At 46.5% G+C, this 19,959-nt stretch overlaps 1 protein-coding gene across 7 annotated transcripts in view; it reads left to right on the forward strand.

Annotated features, from left to right (window-relative positions):
• The window catches only part of DNM1L (dynamin 1 like), an 817,883-nt gene extending 801,708 nt beyond the window's left edge, over nt 1-16,175 (forward strand). For 6 of the 7 annotated variants that reach the window (XM_030213768.1, XM_030213772.1, XM_030213769.1 and 3 more), the window contains 2 exons: nt 13,346-13,505; nt 14,927-16,175. In XM_030213768.1, coding sequence (XP_030069628.1) covers nt 13,346-13,505; nt 14,927-14,983 — 217 coding nt within the window. In that variant the 3' untranslated portion in view covers nt 14,984-16,175. The remainder of the gene's footprint in view (nt 1-13,345; nt 13,506-14,926) is intronic. The other variant, XM_030213773.1, reaches the window with a different exon arrangement.
• The last annotated feature ends 3,784 nt before the right edge of the window (nt 16,176-19,959 follow it).

Genomic DNA, 19,959 nt, shown 5'->3' on the forward strand with positions numbered 1-19,959 from the left:
TCTCTTGCCTATCCAGAGAGGAGCAGAAAGGGCTGCCCGCTATTTCCTCTTTTGTTTGTGATCGCTCCCTGGCAGATCTGGTTCCCTCTTCTTCTGAAGTTATCCTCCAAAGAACCGAGATTGGAGTGTTTTCCGACTCTCATCATGCAGAATGAAGGATCTCTTCTGTATCCCAGCCCTCATAGCGTGGATGTTGAGAGCTTAGAATTTGCTTCCTTGCATCTTACTGAGGGTGTCTCCAGGGTCTTTCTGGCTTCCAGAAAAGATTCTACTTACTACTACTACTTAACATTTCTAAAGCGCTGCCCGGGTTACGCAGCGCTGTACAATTTAACAAAGAAGGACAGTCCATGCTCAAAGGAGCTTACAATCTAAAGGACAAAAGTGCGGTCAATCAAATTGGGCAGTCTAGATTTAATGAATGGAGGTATAATGGTTAGGTGCCGAAGGCAACATTGAAGAGGTGGGCTTTGAGCAAGGATTTGAAGATGGGCAGGGAGGGGGCTTGGCGTATGGGCTCAAGGAGTTTATTCCAAGCATAGGGTGAGGTGAGGCAGAAAGGGCGGAGCCTGGAGTTGGTGGTGGTGGAGAAGGGTACTGAGAGGAGGGATTTGTCCTGTGAGTGGAGGTTACAGGTAGGAGTGTAGGGGGAGATTAGGGTAGAGAGGTATTGAGGTGTTACTCTTTTAAATGGAGGAGGTTTGCTGCCTGGTGTGAGGGCAAGGCCCTAGATCCTATTTCCTACCCTGCACAGACCCTACTTGAATACCTTCTGTACCTCTCTGAGTCTGGTCTCAAGACCAACTCCATAAGGGTTCACCTCAGTGCAGTTAGTGCTTATCAACGGTGTAGAGGGTAAGCCCATCTCTGTACAGCCTCTAGTTGTTCGCTTCATGAGAGTTTTGCTGTTGACAAAGCCCCATGTCAAACCTCCACCTGTGTCATGGGACCTAGTTGATGAAAGCGCCTTTTGATGAAATCTCCTTTTGAGCCACTTGATTCCTAGAAGGTCATATATTGATGGCTGTTATTCAGCTCGCAGGATCAGTGAGCTTCAGGTCTTAGTGGGGGATACACCTTATACAAAGTTTCATCATAACAGAGTAGTCCACACGCACCCTAAGTTCCTACCTAAGGTTGTGTGGGAGTTCCATCTGAACCAGTTGATTGTCTTGCTAACATTCTTCATCTGACCTCATGCCCATCCTGGTGAAAATACACTGCACACCTTGGACTGCAAGCGAGCATTGGCCTTTCACTTCGAGCAGCCTAGGCCCTACAGACAGGCCACACCATTTCCAATTGGCTGGCAGATTGCATTTCTTTCACATGCCCAGGCTGAACTAACCATTGAGTGTCATATCAGGGCTCACAAAGTCAGAGCCATGGCTGCATCGGTAGCCCACTTGAGGTCAGCATCTGTTAAAGAGATGTGCAAGGCTGCGACTTGGTCTTCAGTCCACACATTTACATCTCATTACTGCCTTGATACCCAACACGACAGTCTGTTTGGTCAGATGATGTTGCAGAATTTGTTTGGGGTCTAGAGTTCAACTTCACTCTCCTAGCCCCTGTTTTTCTGTTCCAGGCTGCACTCTCATCCAGTTGTATATAGTTTCAGGTTAATTACTGTTTTGCCCTCGCCATTGCGAGATCCAAATGACCACTGGTGGTTGTTTTTGGTGAGCCTAGTAGCTTGTGAGAATTGTAGGCCTGCTTGTCCTCAGAGAAAGCGAAGAATACCTGTAGCAGCGTTATATAACAAAGGTACTTACCTGTAGCAGGTATTCTCCGAGAATAACAGGCCTTATGTTGTCACATACCCTCCCACATCCCCTTGGAGATATCTTGTTTTTATTATGCTTTATATTGTACTGCTGGTCCCACGCTTTCACAGTGTGTGGAAAGGCACTCATGCATGCGTGATGAAACACGTCTTGCGCTCAAAGACCTATTTTTTTAAGCTTGCTACAGGCAACAACGAAAACATAAGGCCTGCTGTCCATGGAGAAGACCTTCGCTATATAACGCTCTCTTGTTTATGGGATTACTCATGGATACAGTCTTTTTTTTGTTGCAAGTTGTCAATTTTCTGGAAAATCTAATGGGGTGGCAGATAGCAAGGTCCCCTTTGGGCTCCTATTTGGGAAAATATCAGTATGTGGGCCCTTGTGTAAAGGGGAAAGTAAAGCATATATTGTAGCTTTAAAAATGTATAATACAGTGCTGGATGGGAGACAAACTGGAGAAATGCCTTCTACACCCTGGTGACTTTAGAGCAAGGGTTCTCAGCCTAATCCTTGGGACACATCTACCCAGTCAGGTTTTCAGGATACCTACAATAAATATGCATGAAATAAATTTGCGTACTATGGAGGTAGGGCATGCAGATTTATGTCATGCATATTCATTGTGGGTTTCCTGAAAATCTGACTGGCTGTGTGTGACCAGAGGTCTAGGTTGAGAACCCCCTGTTTTAGAGGCTAGGGATGCCAGACTCACCGGAGTATGATTGAATGAGCTGGAATTATATTTGAATGGGTTTGATGTCCTTTTGCCTCCTTTTGTCAGCCCATAGGGGAAGTGGAAGGGGAGAGGGGTTTCTTCTGTATTCTGAACCAGATGAATGACTGTCGTATGTTATATGTTGGATGCAATAATACACTTTTGAAGAGGCTGCAGACTTTGAAGAATACCGCAGTAAGGCCTAAAGTGGAGTGGAAAATACTACAGTGTCCCAAGGTGCAGGGTGAGGTGGGGCTCCCCAATCTAAAAGGATTTCCATGTGCTGGACATGAACTATAATACTGCTAAGTGTTCTGATATTTTTATTCTTAATTTCTTAACTTTCTGGTTACAGGTTTAGCTGCCTGATATATCTGTGACCTGATCAGTGATGATGAGATATGATGGATTATTCAACATTATTAAATAATTAATTTGTCCTGTAATCTGTATTGTGGTGTCCCAGACCCCCCCCAAAAAACACAAAAACAAAATAGAAAACTTCTCTCTCCCTTTCTGCCTAGCTCTGATAGTGGTGAGCACAGGTTTTTCAAACTGTTTCTTGTCCTTAACCCTGCTAACACTGTAACATTCTAACTTTGGCTGTGGACATGTTCTGCCAGGTTTATTTTCCATTGCTAATCTGTAGGGTGAAAATAAGTAATTAGGGCAATAATTATTCCCTGATAATACTTATTACAAGGTTCCTTGCTCAGTCTAGGGGATATTATAAAGGAACCTTGGAGCTGGCACCCTGCCAGTGTTTTGTTCCCCGCCAAAGAACCAAAGCCACGTCACAGATGATAATTATTATTATTTATTACAGGTAGAAAAATAGAAACACTCTGCAATAGCTTATATGCAATATATATCTCTTACTGATATGCACACTAACAAAATATATTGTCTAACTACATTCTCCGAGGACAAGCAGGCTGCTTGTTCTCACGACTGGGTTGCCGTCCACGGCAGCCCCCACCAACCGGAACAAAACTTCGCGGGCGGTCCTGCACGCAGGGCACGCCCACCGCGCATGCGAGGCCGTCTTCCCGCCCGTGCGTGACTCGTTCCCGCTCAGTCTTTTCTTTTCCGCGCTGGAGAGAGCCGTGTTCGTCTCTCTCTGTCAGCCCCGGAAACCGGATCGCGCTTTCGCCGCAAATTTTCTCTTTTTCTCTTTTCATTGTTCTCCGTTTTTTCTATTTAGTTTTTAAAAAAAAAAACGCTGAACTTTGTTTTCCCTCGTCTCTTAGCGGGGGCGTCGCGTTGCGGCCTTGTGGCCGCGCGGTCGATTTATTTTCGAGGTGTGAATTTTACCGCCACCATCGACGACTTTGACTTCGCCGACGCGATTTTTCCGTCGATGTCCTCGAAGGTCCCGAGTGGATTTAAAAAGTGTGGTCGGTGCGGCCGGCATATCTCGCAGACCGACACTCACGCTTGGTGCCTCCAGTGCCTCGGGCCGGAGCACGATACCAAGACGTGTACTTTGTGTCTCGGTCTCCGGAAACGGACACAGGTAGCGAGGCAAGTTCTTCGGGACCGTCTTTTTGGAACTTGCGCCGGCCCCTCGACTTCGACGGCATCGGTATCGACGGCCGGTTCTTCGGTACCGGTATCGATGTCCACGAAATTGGCACCGATGACATCGACCCCAGGAGCACAGGTCCTGTCGGCCCGCCGGTCCCCCGGTGAAGGCAGGGGTGAGAGGCCGCGTGGGCAATCGGCCCCGGTCACTCCCTCTACCCAGGGCCCTCGGGACCGAACCCTGTCGGACCCGATCCCTCGAGGCCGAGGGGGATCGACCTCCTCCTCCTCAGTTCCACCAAGCGCCGATGACGGGCACCACAAAAAGGCGAAGAAGCACCGTCATCGGTCGCTCACGACGCATCTGGCTCCCGGCGCCGGGGATGAGTCGACGCCGAGGAAGCAGCAGCGTCGAGAGGAGAGGTCCCCCTCTGTAGTAGAGGTACCGCCACGTCAGGGTTCCAGCACTTCAGTGCAGTCTCCTGGACCCGAACAGCTTCCGGCACCGACGCCTCTACCGGCCCCCTCGCCTTTCCCGACAGCGGGCCTGGACGAGTGCCTCCGAGCCATCCTTCCGGGGATTCTGGAAGGGCTGATGCGCCAGACTGTGCCGGCGCCGGGGGTGCTTGCGCCCTCGGTGCCGTTGACTGTGGCGCCTGCGTGCTCTAGCCCGGTGCCGAGGCCTTCGACGCCGCTTGCGGCGCCGGTCTCGACCGCCACGCAGGTGGAGTCCCCATCGATGGAGGGAGCTTCATCCCCGCCGGCACGGGAGTCCACCGCTCGACGACGCCACCGAGGCCTCGGTGCCTCGACGTCGAGCCGGGCCCGGTTGAGGACTGAGCTGCACGAGCTCATGTCCGACACCGAGGAACAGGCCTCGTGGGGGGAGGAGGAGGACCCCAGATATTTCTCCTCAGAGGAGTCTGTGGGCCTTCCCTCCGACCCCACTCCTTCTCCAGAGAAAGCTCTCGCCACCTGAGAGCCTCTCCTTTGCCTCCTTTGTCAGGGATATGTCTATTTGCATTCCCTTTCCCGTGGTCTCTGTGGATGAGCCGAGGGCTGAGATGCTCGAGGTCCTCGACTATCCATCACCACCTAGAGAGTCCTCCACGATGCCGTTGCACAATGTCCTCAAAGAGACACTGCTTCGGAACTGGTTGAGACCACTATCTAATCCCACCATCCCCAAGAAAGCAGAGTCCCAATACAGAATCCACTCGGACCCAGAGTTAATGCGGCCCCAATTGCCTCATGACTCGGCGGTCGTGGACTCTGCTCTCAAGAGGGCACGGAGTTTGAGGGATACCGCCTTGGCGCCCCCGGGGCGGGAGTCTCGCACTCTGGACTCGTTTGGGAGGAAGGCCTACCAATCTTCCATGCTCGTGACCCGCATCCAGTCTTACCAGCTCTACACGAGCATCCACATGCGGAATAATGTGAAGCAACTGGCGGACCTGGTTGACAAGCTCCCGCCGGAGCAGTCCAGGCCTTTTCAGGAGGTGGTCAGGCAGCTGAAGGCGTGCAGAAAGTTCCTGTCCAGGGGTATATATATGACACCTGTGACGTGGCTTCTCGTGCTGCGGCCCAAGGGATAGTGATGTGCAGGCTCTCATGGCTGCGTGCCTCTGACCTGGACAACCGCACCCAGCAGAGACTGGCCGACGTCCCTTGCCGGGGGGATAATATTTTTGGTGAGAAGGTCGAGCAGCTGGTGGACCAACTGCATCAGCGGGAAACCGCCCTCGACAAGCTCTCCCACCGGGCGCCTTCAGCATCCACCTCAGCAGGTGGACGTTTTTCCCGGGCCCGGCAGGCTGCGCCCTACGCCTTTAACAAGCGTAGGTACACCCAGCCGGCCCGAAGGCCTCGTCAGGCACAGGGACAGTCCCAGCGCGCTTGTTCTCGACAGCAGCGTGTGCCTAAGCAGCCCCCTGCGCCTCCACAGCAAAAGCCGGGGACGGGCTTTTGACTGGATCCATGGGAACATAGCCGCCCTCAAAGTGTCCGTACCGGACGATCTGCCAGTCGGGGGGAGGTTAAAATTTTTTCACCAAAGGTGGCCTCTCATAACCTCCGACCAGTGGGTTCTCCAAATAGTACGGTGCGGATACGCCCTAAATTTGGCCTCCCTTCCACCAAATTGTCCTCCGGGAGCTCAATCCTTCAGCTCCCCTCACAAGCAGGTACTTGCAGAGGAACTCTCCGCCCTTCTCAGCGCCAATGCGGTCGAGCCCGTACCACCCGGGCAGGAAGGGCAGGGATTCTATTCCAGGTACTTCCTTGTGGAAAAGAAAACAGGGGGGATGCGCCCCATCCTAGACCTGAGAGGCCTGAACAAATTCCTGGTCAAAGAAAAGTTCAGGATGCTTTCCTTGGGCTCCTTGGGCACCCTTCTGCTAATGATTCAGAAAAACGATTGGCTATGTTCCCTGGATTTAAAGGACGCATACACTCACATCCCGATACTGCCAGCTCACAGACAGTATCTCAGATTCCGCCTGGGCGCACGGCACTTTCAGTATTGTGTGCTGCCCTTTGGGCTCGCCTCTGCCCCACGGCAGTGCCTAGTGGTGGTAGCGGCGTATCTACGCAAGCTGGGAGTGCACGTGTTCCCATATCTCGACGATTGGCTGGTCAAGAACACCTCGGAGGCGGGAGCTCTCCGGTCCATGCACTGCACTATTCGCCTCCTGGAGCTGCTGGGGTTTGTGATAAATTACCCAAAGTCCCATCTCCAGCCAGTCCAGTCTCTGGAATTTATAGGAGCTCTACTGAATACTCAGACGGCTCAGGCCTTCCTTCCCGAAGCGAGGGCCAACAACCTCCTGTCCCTGGCTTCCCAGACCAGAGCGTCTCAGCAGATCACAGCTCAGCAGATGTTGAGACTTCTGGGTCATATGGCCTCCACAGTTCATGTGACTCCCATGGCTCGTCTTCACATGAGATCTGCTCAATGGACCCTAGCTTCCCAGTGGTTTCAAGCCACCGGGAATCTAGAAGATGTCATCCGCCTCTCCACCAGCTGCCGCAATTCACTGCACTGGTGGACCATTCGGACCAATTTGACCTTGGGGCGCCCATTCAAAATTCCACAGCCCACGAAAGTGCTAACGACGGATGCGTCTCTCCTGGGCTGGGGTCCCTCCAGGAAAAGGATCTTCAGATCAACCTCCTGGAGCTCCGAGCGGTCTGGAACGCACTGAAGGCTTTCAGAGATCGGCTATCCTGTCAAATTATCCAAATTCGGACAGACAATCAGGTTGCAATGTATTACATCAACAAGCAGGGGGGCACCGGATCTCGCCCCCTGTGTCAGGAAGCCGTCGGGATGTGGCGTTGGGCCTGCCAGTTCGGCATCCTTCTCCAAGCCACATACCTGGCAGGCGTAAACAGTCTGGCCGACAGACTGAGCAGAGTCATGCAACCGCACGAGTGGTCGCTCCATTCCAGAGTGGTACGCAAGATCTTCCGAGAGTGGGGCACTCCCTCGGTGGACCTTTTCGCCTCTCAGGCCAACCACAAGCTGCCTCTGTTCTGTTCCAGACTACAGGCACACGGCAGACTAGCATCGGATGCCTTTCTCCTCCATTGGGGGACCGGTCTCCTGTATGCTTATCCTCCCATAACTTTGGTGGGGAAGACCTTACTGAAGCTCAAGCAAGACCACGGCACCATGATTCTGATAGCGCCTTTTTGGCCCCGTCAGATCTGGTTCCCTCTACTTCTGGAGTTGTCCTCCGAAGAACCGTGGAGATTGGAGTGTTTTCCGACCCTCATTTCGCAGAACGACGGAGCGCTTCTGCACCCCAACCTCCAGTCTCTGGCTCTCACGGCCTGGATGTTGAGGGCGTAGATTTCGCTTCCTTGGGTTTGTCTGAGGGTGTCTCCCGTGTCTTGCTTGCCTCTAGGAAGGATTCCACTAAAAAGAGTTACTTTTTCAAGTGGAGGAGGTTTGTCGTTTGGTGTGAGAGCAAGGCCCTAGAACCTCGTTCTTGTCCTGCACAGAATCTGCTTGAATACCTTCTGCACTTATCAGAGTCTGGCCTCAAGACCAACTCAGTAAGGAATCACCTTAGTGCGATTAGTGCTTACCATTATCGTGTAGAGGGTAAAGCCATCTCTGGAGAGCCTTTAGTCGTTCGATTCATGAGAGGCTTGCTTTTGTCAAAGCCCCCTGTCAAGCCTCCTGCAGTGTCATGGGATCTCAACGTCGTCCTCACCCAGCTGATGAAACCTCCTTTTGAGCCACTGAATTCCTGCCATCTGAAGTACTTGACCTGGAAGGTCATTTTCTTGGTGGCAGTTACTTCAGCTCGTAGGGTCAGTGAGCTTCAAGCCCTGGTAGCTCATGCTCCGTATACCAAATTTCATCACAACAGAGTAGTGCTCCGCACTCACCCAAAGTTCCTGCCGAAGGTGGTGTCGGAGTTCCATCTTAACCAGTCAATTGTCTTGCCAACATTCTTTCCCAGACCGCATACCCGCCCTGCTGAACGTCAGTTGCACACATTGGACTGCAAGAGAGCATTGGCCTTCTACTTGGAGCGGACACAGCCCCACAGACAGTCCGCCCAATTGTTTGTTTCTTTCGACTCTAACAGGATAGGGGTCGCTGTCTGGAAACGCACCATCTCCAATTGGCTAGCAGATTGCATTTCCTTCACTTATGCCCAGGCTGGGCTGACTCTAGAGGGCCATGTCACGGCTCATAGTGTCAGAACCATGGCAGCGTCGGTGGCTCACTTGAAGTCAGCCACTATTGAAGAGATTTGCAAGGCTGCGACGTGGTCATCTGTCCACACATTCACATCACATTACTTCCTCCAGCAGGATACCCGACGCAACAGTCGGTTCGGGCAGTCGGTGCTGCAGAATCTGTTTGGGTTGTAAATCCAACTCCACCCTCCAGGACCCGAATTTATTCTGGTCAGGCTGCACTCCCAGTTAGTTGTTCTTCGTAGGTCAATTTTCTGTTGTACCCTCGCCGTTGCGAGGTTAAATTGACCTGGGTTCTTGTTTTGAGTGAGCCTGAGAGCTAGGGATACCCCAGTCGTGAGAGCAAGCAGTCTGCTTGTCCTCGGAGAAAGTGAATGATACATACCTGTAGCAGGTGTTCTCCGAGGACAGCAGGCTGATTGTTCTCACCTACCCTCCCTCCTCCCCTTTGGAGTTGCGTTTTTGATCATTTTTGCTTGTCATTCAACTGAGCGGGAACGGTCACGCACGGGCAGGAAGACGGCCGCGCATGCGCGGTGGGCGTGCCCTGCGTGCGGGACCGCCTGCGAAATTTTGTTCCGGTTGGTGGGGGCTGCCGTGGACGTCAACCCAGTCGTGAGAACAATCAGCCTGCTGTCCTCGGAGAACACCTGCTACAGGTATGTATCATTCAGTCTCTGATCATCCTGAGACTTCGTACAGTAATGATTAGAACAGTACAAATTATATCCTAATGATCCTTATGAAAATTTATCACATCTTATGCAAAATACACATTAGCAGCTGTCCCTGACCAAGAGCTGACATAAACCAGTCGAACTTAGATAAAACCACTGCCTAACCCCAGACTAGGAAATATATCACTGTGATCTTACCACACTGTCCAGAATCTCCCCAGACACTATCTCAGCTGTCTGTGTCTTAGATATAGTGCAGGTCCTACTCAGCAACCAAACAGGTTTCCGTCGCTCCGTTGGTTATCAGAGCCAAAATCTCTGCCACAGGTATTGGCACCAGTTATGCAGGTCACAAGGTTGGTATCTAGCTCACCCCGAGCCTTGCTGGATTTCTCAGGTCCTTCACAGGTACTCCTCCTCCGAGGGTCTCCGACTAACTAACCTCTCCCACTCGTCCCGCGTTCTTCCAGACCTCTCGGTCGGGTGATAGCCTGGACCAATTAGCCTCTCGTACAGTCCAGTACATGGGCAAGAAGAGTTCTTTGTTTTGTGACCTTGGAGATGGTAACTTCTGGTGCCATGAGTATGACTCCCTTCCCAACGTCTCAGAGATAGAAGGGGGATGGTTGGAACACAGAATGTCCTTGGCTTCAGCAAGCCTGTCAGTGATTTTCCACAAGCTGAAGCTGGATCTTGCTGACACAGAGATGTTCAGGTCAGAGGGTTGCAGCAGCCATCTTATTGTACCAAGATGTCATAGGCTTGTATAGGCCAAGACCAGCTCAGGCTAGATCACAGGGAAATACCCCTACAAATCCTAGGTAATTTGCATTATAGAGACTGCTATAATTATTGGGAATATTTAAATTTACAGGAGAAAAGTTAGCTTCTAGCTGAATTTGACTGCTATATCAAACTGAATTTGATTATTTTAGCAAACTGTGTCATTGCTTGCCCCAGAGCTTTTTTGATAGAGGACTTGGCTGACTTGCTGTGACTTGTGGCACAGAAACATCCACCCTCACAATTCTTTTGCTCCAATACAGCACTGTGATCCAGAAAATGCAGTGGAACAAAAAGCATTGAAGGTGTCCCGAGAGAAAAAACACCCCCAAAGAAACTCATACCAAAAAACTGTTGCTGCTATTATCGGAGGCATAAACTTTGAAACACAGTTCAAGGGGCCCAGTCAAGTGATATGCCTTTGAGGCTCCTCAGCTACCAGACAAATACTGACTATAATAGAGAAGAAACTTACACTGATGTTATCCACCTGGGAACAAATTACCTAGCCAATAATACCCCCCACCTGTAGCACAGAGAGATTTTCAGGAGCTGGGGGAGGGGTTAAAACCTTTGGTATAAACAGTAGCTTTATCTGAGGTACTACACTAAAGTTTCAAAAAAAATAATTTAGAGATAATCTTGCAATTCATAGAAAGATTGAGAATATAGAAAATCACAATCACAGATTAAATATCCAGCTGCTAAACTTCTCAAGCTCTTCTTGTTTACGAGTTATCTATTAGAAGCTATGGAAAACAAGCATGAGGATATTAAAATGCCGTTATATCGCTCCATGGTGCAACCGCACCTGGAGTACTGTGTTCAGTTTTGGTCTCCTCATCTCAAAAAAGATGTAAATGAATTGCAGAAGGTGCAGAGAAGGGCGACAAAAATGATAAAAGGGATGGGACGACTACCCTATGAGGAGAGGTTAAGATGGCTAGGACTCTTTAGCCTGGAGAAAAGGTGGCTGAGGGGTGATATGATAGAGGATTACAAGATAATGAGTGGGGTACAGCGGACAGATGTGAAGCATTTGTTTACACTTTCTAACAATAATAGAACCAGGGGACACAAGATGAAATTAGAATGTGGTAGGTTTAAAACTAATCGGAGAAAGTTTTTCTTTACTCAGCACGTAGTTAGACTCTGGAACTCATTGCCGGAGAAGGTAGTGACGGCAGCTGGCCTTGCTGAGTTTAAAGGGGGTCTGGATAGATTCCTGAAGGAAAAGTCCATTGATCATTATTACATTTTGGGTTTTTGCCAGGTTCTTGGGGCCTGGATTGGCCGCTGTCAGAGACGGAGTGCTGGGCTTGATGGACCTTGGGTCTTTTCCCAGCGTGGCCGTGCTTATGTGCCTCTAAATAAAGTATATTATCAAACAGTTTCTTCTAAAATTGAAATCTATATCATAGTCCTCTGAAAGAGCTACATTATTTATTTATTTATCAATGTATTTATACCCCACATTATCCCCCACAAACATGCAGGCTCAATGTGGCTTACAAAACCAGAAATAGAGGTCTCTGGGTGATATCAGATACAAATTAGAATTGAAGAGCAAATGTGCAAGAAAGAAAAGACACTTTACATAGAGCATTACAAAAGAATGGGTCCAACCAGAATCCACGTTTGCATGCATGTAGGGGTTATAGTCCTACATAGGTCCTGTAGAAAATGTTTTTGCAAACAGATGCATTTTTAGTGCCTTGCGAAAGAGAAGGTGGTCACTCAGACTGGTTATGGCTCTGGGACAGGTAGATTTGATCATATTTAACCAGTGTTTGACACTCTTCACTGGGTACCAGTTTCACTTAGAATTTAAGATTGATTCACAGGGCCTACTTGACTGGCATACCTACTTATATGGCAGATTTTTTTGTTATTTCAGTTGGTACATATTTTCCAACTAGATCTAAAAATTTGAAGGAGTGGCCTAGTGGTTAGGGTGGTGGACTTTGGTCCTGGGGAACTGAGGAACTGAGTTCGATTCCCACTTCAGGCACAGGCAGCTCCTTGTGACTCTAGGCAAGTCACTTAACCCTCCATTGCCCCATGTAAACCACATTGAGCCTGTCATGAGTGGGAAAGCGCGAGGTACAAATGTAACAATAAAATAAAAAATAAAATTCCTTCTCCACAAAATTATCGCTTGGCTACAACTAGATGAACTGCTGTCTTATTATGGATCACTTGAGTATAATTCCCTACCTCAATCACTACATACTGAAACAAATAGGTTATGCTTCAAAGCTGCTTTAAAGATACATCTGTTCTTTAATGCGTTTGAAGATGGTTAATCTATTTTTTTTTTTTTTTAGGATACTGTTAATTTTGTGTTCCTTAGCATCCCTCCGGACCAGCCCAGAATGTGACTGATGGGTTGTGTACGCCTTCCAGCAGGTGGAGACTGAGAAAAAAACCTGTGACTCTAGGAGCCAATAAGAGCCCTTGGCAACCAGAGAAATATCCAGTAATCTCAGTCTCCAGCAGGTGGAAGGTGGTGAGTCCTTCAGTCTCAGTCTTTTCTATACTTTTCTCTCTTTCTTGATTAGTTTTTAAGTATTGGTATAATTTTCTTGTGTGTCCCTGTGCATTTTTAAGGATATATACATATATATAACAAAAACCTGCTCTTGGAAGCCTGAAACCCGTGGGGGTCCCTCAGAGCCTCGGGGGTGCCACACTCGGAAGGCCGAGTCCCTCCCCCCTGTTCCTCCCTGAAGAAAAAGCATGATTTTAATTTTGAATGCTTTAAAAGCAGTCTGTTGTCAGGAACAGTCTGACTGTGTGAAGTTCCTCCAGCTGTTCATAGTAAGAACTGTAGAGGCAGGGAGAGGCAGCTGCTCTTATAAGCAAGAGTTTAAAAAAAAAAAAAAAAGTAAAGAATAAAGCGAGAGCCCCCCAGTCTGCTCCTGGCAAGAAGGTTAATCTATTTTTTTTTTTTAAGGATACTGTTAATTTTGTGTTTTTGGAGATTGGATCTGGTTTGTCTGTAGTTGATTTAATTTTTTTTATCCTTTTCTTTTTCTTTTTTTCTGCTATTTTATGTGTACCGTGTGTTTAAGGCAGTATCAAAGGTTATTAAACTAAACAAAATCTAGAATTGAAAAATCTATAAATTGTCTTTTCAGTGTGCCAAAGGCAGTTATGCATTTTTTGGTGAATCACGTGAAAGACACACTGCAAAGTGAACTGGTAGGACAACTCTACAAATCCATGTTGTTGGAAGATCTTTTAACAGAATCAGAAGACATGGCACAACGCAGGAAGGAGGCTGCTGATATGTTGCAAGTATGCACTGTTCTGACAGAGGAACGATAGACAGGAACACCCAAATAGAGCACCTTATGAGTCAAGGTTAAGATTTTATGTTGAACTCAAAACTGTGTGAAAAGAGGAGAAACTCTTTTCAAAGTGATTAGCACACGCCAGAAGTCTAATATTTAAATATTTGAACAGTATCACTCTGTAAACAAATCTTTTCTAGAGACAGAGAAGCGGTAAATCTAGAGGACTTAGGAAATAAGTTTCCATGGTGAGAGTGGTGGATGCCTGGAATACACTCCTAATGGAGGTGATGGAGACAAAAACAGTAACAGAATTCAAAAATGCATGGGATAGACATAAAGGATCCCTAAGTAGAAACATCACATCAACAGGGCAGAAGTGGTGCTTAGATGGCAACTCTAGCAGTGGGGAACTGAGTCTAATGATGTATATGGCAAAAGACAGATCGGGATGGGCTGGAATGGGCTTTGATGGTAATTCCAGCAGTGGGGAAGTAAAGCCAATTTTACAGAAAAATGACAGGGACAAATCAGGATCAAGAATGAATATCGTATGCTATGAGTTCAGGTGCTGTATATATCTTTGGGGTGGGGAAGATATGGAACTTAGCAAGTACGTGTTGATAATGAAAGTGACTTGGGCAGACTAGATTGGAACATGCAGGTCTTATTTACTATGTTACTGTGTAACACAGATGTGTGAGTTCATGTGCCACTTTGTAAAAAAAAAAAAAAAGTAACAAGATTTGCTGCTGAATTGATAAACCACATTCCACTGTCTTTCCTTTCAAACCATTAGTCATTTTATTCTACTCTTTTTAAAAATGTGGTTTTATAGAAGCACAGTACCACACATTTGCTCAATTAGCAAGAGCACTGGGGCTGATGGTCCTTGCTCAAAAGAGCATATAGCCTTATTTGTGTCTGTACACTACTGCATATTCCTAGTAGTGCTTTAAAAATGATTATTAGAACAAAACTACAGACTACAACCTTAGTCTACTCTTACACTGAGCATTAGTGAACAAGTTATAGAATAGGAAGGGTCTTCAAAAGATCATGTAGTTTCAAGGCAAAATTTGTCAGTGTATTTGGTTTTTATTTTTGCACTGGAAGTCACTGAAGAAATTTTAAACTATCCTAAACAGATGTTTCTTAACCTGCAGTTATGGTTTCCATCATTTCCTTCCGTGACTTATTCCAGTGCTTCATTATACCTCCAGTTGGAAAGTGTTTCCTGGTCTTTCCTTCTGAGTAAGATCATTATTCCTTGTCCTATCTTCAGAGAAACTAAATGGAGTTATATTAGTATCATTCCTAGTGACTGGCACACTGTCAGTTTTATCATTTAAGCTGTTATCATTAATCTGATTTTAGTATTTGTCATCTGAAACATTTTTTTTCTGTTTTGTTCATTCTGTACAGGCCCTGCAGCGAGCCAGTCAGATTATTGCTGAAATTCGAGAGACACACCTTTGGTGAAGGAGGACTTTTGCCAGGCTGTCAAAATGCCGTTCTTAGAAATCTATTTATGGATTATTAGCTGGCTTACCATGGGCCAGATATGCTACAAAGATTTCCCTATTTAACATCTTTGGGGAAAAATGCTGATTACATCTGGCCTGTAAAGATAGGACATAAAAACTGTGCTGCACTTAGCAATTAAAATCATATTTAATCTACATAATAAATATAAATAGCCACAAATGTTTCCTCTGTTGTTATTGTTTTTGTTTTTGCAATTAAAGCAGAACAAATATACTGCTCTTCAGTTTCCAAAGCATAACCTACCATATTTTAAAGGAACTGAACCACACATTTGCTTGATTTCAGCCAAATGTTAGCGAAACCTGTCTTCTCTCCATCTGGCTAATGTTTTTATTGTGCTCCCAGTTGTCAGAATTAGTAGAAAAATACTTTTGACACTAGAAGGCCACTGAAATGGCCACTAGTTTGCTTCACAGATATATTTTTTTTCATTTGTAGCCATATTGGAATGTGAAAGCATGTTGTCTAAATGAATACACAGCTATGCTGGAAATTTAATTATCTTAGATAAGCTATGATGGCCTGTCAATATGGCTGCTTTATGAGTACTTTTGAGATGGGGTTAAGCACAATGGATTTATGAAACCAAGGTGCAACTCTATATCTCAGAAACCAGTAGAGATGAGGTACAGCTCTATAACTGAGAAGACCCAATACAAAAAAAATGGGAATATAAAATGCTAACTTAAAAGTGTTTTTCAGTGTTTGGATGAATTTATAGCACTACTGGTACTTCTTTTTCATATAAAGACACAATACATATTGTAACAGAAATAAGAAAAATAGCAAATAGTTGTATTAAAATTCAGCATGCAAGAGAAGTTTGTAATTAAGGTGATCATATGTATACTGCCTCTTGTACACACATTGTGCAGGTTTTTTTGTTGGCTCTTAAGTTGAGGGCTTCTTACAGCGATGCCAGATGTACGTTTGAGCTGTTCTTATTATTATTGTAAATAAAAGTGATTGCATGTAAGACTTTCCCATGTTTATTGACATGCACACTTTAGGTTTTTATTAAAATTATCAGTTTAATTTCAGCCTTACAACACCTTTGTACCACAGGGGACATTTTCTTACTTTTTAATGGTAATTTGTGACAAGGCTTCATTTGATAATAAATATCTATGGCAGTCTAAAAATGTGCCGCCTTTTTTTTTTTTTTTTTTAAGACAGGGGGAAGGATGTGACATGAATTTACTATGGGCTGTACTTGGGCATGTGCCCCATTTTCAAGTCTGGGCATCTTCTAATTTCTCAGAGGGAATAGGGGGTGGGATGTCTGCATTGTTCGAGGTCTACAAGAAACCCCCATTCTGAAAAGGATTATCTTGTAATAGTGTCTGGACACTTTTTAGCCATTAATATCTACATTAGTGCACGGCCATTAACACCTCCAATTTAGAAGGTAGTAAGTAATCAGGCAGCATGCAGCAATATGCCTACCCTCCCAATTACCGCCTTCTCCCCGCCACTCACTAGAAATTATTTTCTAGCACAGGAAACAGCGCACAGCAAATGTCCCTGAGGGGTGGTAGCAGATTTCTCTTACTCAGATGATGATTCTGGAAATATGTGTTACTTTGACACTGCAGTTATATTTTTTAGTGCAATCAAATGCAGAGTTAAAGCTGGGGAGTTGGGGAAGTCTGGCATTGTTATATCGATGGTAAATGCACCAGAGGTCTCTTTTTTATTTTTTATTTTTTTTTTTTTCTTTTAACCCTAAATTCAACACCCAGGGCTATGAAATTCAAAACTCAGAAGTGGACATATCCAGGTTCCTACAGTACCATAGAGGTAATACAATCCAAAATGCAAAAGGCTTTCTCTGCTCATGCCCATCAGTTCACACCAGCCCAGCTGTATGTATTCAAACTGTGACCTCCACCCCTTTGTCCTTGGGCACTTCTTCAGTTTCCTAACCTGAAAACCAAGAAGGGCTTTGCTGAAATTTGTGCCCAGATTTGCAAAGCAGGAAGTTACATCAGTAGGCAGAACCACATGTTCTTCAGCTTTCTTCTTTCTTTCTCCAGCACTGTGGAATATTACCTCAATCTATTCGCACCTTTTTTTCTTCAGTTAGCCTTTGATGCCTACTGATTTCTCTTTTTACTAATATGGGCAGTGTTCTTGCAGTGAGGAATCATTAGGGTGGGCTATGTTGCTTGATTTTATTTTGAATTAATGGATTTGTGTTTCATGTTTGTGTCTACTTTCCTATAATTTTATGGAGTACTTCTATTTTATATTGTAAACCGTTCTGGCTTGTTTTGCAAATAGTAACAGTATAGCAAAATGGTAAACGATAAGCCAGCCAAAGTTTTTTTTGTTTTTTTTTTTGTAATTGCAATTCAGTATACACAAAAATACAAGAAAAAAATCAAGAAAACAATATTACAAAACCTTTTTCATGCACATCATAATGTACTAGTCCACATCAAGCAGAGAAAAACTGGATTAACACCTTATGCAATAACCTTGTGGAAAGTGAAGAAACATTTTATAAGCTTTAGGGAGGCTTTACGCCTTAACTGTGTTTGCCTGGCCACATCAGGAAACATCAAAACAAATTGACCATAAAAGGTACCTTCTTTTTTTTTTTTTTAATAAGCTTTTAATAATAATAATTTTTTATCCACAGTACCTAGGACCACTAACAGAGTAGCTCTCTTTAATATCCCCTCTTCATCCTATACTTTCTAATTCCAGAGTTTTCCTTCATTTGAAAAAGGCTCACCTCCTATACATTAATGCCACTGGGATCAGTTTTCAGTTTGGTTCTTTTGCAAGTAATACTGTAGAAAGGCTGTTGGGAAGAAATAAGAGCATAGATCCGAGGGTGGCCAAACAGGTGGAACAGACAATGGCAAAAGCCAGAAGGATGCTTTTGTACATAGGAAGAGGAATGGCCATCTGGAAAAAGAAGGTGATAGTGCCTCTGTGTAAGTCTTTGGTTAGACCTCATTTAGAGTACACTGCACAATTCTGGAAACTGCACCTTCAAAACAATATAAATATGATAAGAGTCAGTCCAGAGAGCAGTTACTAAACTGTTAGTGGTCATCAAAAAGCATATGGGGACAGATTTGAAGATGTAAATATTCATAGCTATTTTCAGCTTGCTTGTCCAGTCTGGACCTGTAGTCTTTCGCTGCCGTCATCTACTATGTTACTATCCTGCTTATTTTCGAAGCAGATTGCCGGCCATCTTCCAACACAAATCGGGAGATGGCCAGCCATCTCCTAAACCCGGCCAAATAAGTATAATCAAAAGCTGATTTTAGCCGGGTTCAACTGCTTTCCGTCGCAGAGCCAGCCAAACTTCAAGGGGGCGTTTCGGCAGGGTACAGAAGGTGGGATGGGGGAGTGGTTACGAGATGACTGGCTTTGCCCGATAATGGAAAAAAAAAACAAAGCCAGCCCTGACAAGCATTTCGCCGGCTTCACTTGGTCCCTTTTTTTTCAAGAAGGTGCCCCAACTGACCAGATGACCACCGGAGGGAATCAGGGATCACCTCCCCTTACTCCCCCAGTGAACCCCCTCCCACCCAAAAAAAAAAATATTTTTTTTTGCCAGCCTCTATGCCAGCCTCAAATGTCATACCCAGCTCCATCACAGCACTCTGCAAGTCCCTGGGTGCAGTGCAGGCCCACCCCGCTACCTGTTACACTTGTGGTGGTAAATGTTGAGCCCTCCATACCCCCCCCCCACTGTACCCATATGTAGGTGCCATAGGCGTAGTTTGACTTTCATTTGGGGGGGGGGGGCAAAGAATGGGCGGAGCATATTAGCATATCATTTGCATATATACATATGCAAATGAATATGCTAATATGGAGGAAGGAATTGAAATTTACAGGCAAAATATCAGATGCACATTTCAAAAAGCTGACATTTCAATTAATAAATTATTAATAAAATACTTTTATCTACCTTTGTTGTCTGATCATTTAGTTTTTCTATTCGCTTTGGTCCCAGGGTCTTCTGTTTTATGCAGTGTCTTCTTTCCAGTAGGCTTCCCTCTGCTCCCCACCCTCCCAGTCCCATCCATCTCTTGCTCCTTCCCTCTGCTCCCCACCCCTCCCAGTCCCATCCATCTCTTGCTGCTTCCCTCTGCTCCCCACCCCTCCCAGTCCTATCCATCTCTTGCTCCTTCCCTCTGCTCCCCACCCCTCCCAGTCCCAACCATCTCTTGCTCCTTCTCTCTGCTCACCATCCCTCCATCCCATCCATCTTCTGATCCTTCCCTCTGCTCACCATCCCTCCGTCCCATCCATCTTCTGCTCCTTCCCTCTGCTGTGCCTGACCTCTCCCAATCCCATCCATCTCCTGGTCCATCCCTCTGCTCCCCACCCCTCCCAGTCCCAACCATCTCTTGCTCCTTCCCTCTGCTCCCCACCCCTCCCAGTCCCATCCATCTTCTGTTCCTTCCCTCTGCTCACCATCCCTCCGTCCCATCCATCTTCTGCTCCTTCCCTCTGCTGTGCCTGACCTCTCCCAATCCCATCCATCTCCTGGTCCATCCCTCTGCTCCCCACCCCTCCCAGTCCCATCCATCTCTTGCTCCTTCCCTCTGCTCCCCACCCCTCCCAGTCCCAACCATCTCTTGCTCCTTCCCTCTGCTCCCCACCCCTCCCAGTCCCATTCATCTTCTGTTCCTTCCCTCTGCTCACCATCCCTCCATCCCATCCATGTTCTGCTCCTTCCCTCTGCTGTGCCTGACCTCTCCCAATCCCATCCATCTCCTGATCCATCCCTCTGCTCCCCACCCCTCCCAGTCCCATCCGTCTCTTGCTCCTTCCCTCTGCTCCCCACCCCTCCCAGTCCCATCCATTTTCCCTCTGCTCCCCACCCCTCCCAGTTCCATCCATCTTCCTTCTACTGCCCCCCCCCCGTGAGGTCCAAG

The sequence above is a fragment of the Microcaecilia unicolor genome, chromosome 9 (genome assembly GCF_901765095.1).
Source record: "Microcaecilia unicolor chromosome 9, aMicUni1.1, whole genome shotgun sequence".
NCBI classification, from domain to species: domain Eukaryota; kingdom Metazoa; phylum Chordata; class Amphibia; order Gymnophiona; family Siphonopidae; genus Microcaecilia; species Microcaecilia unicolor.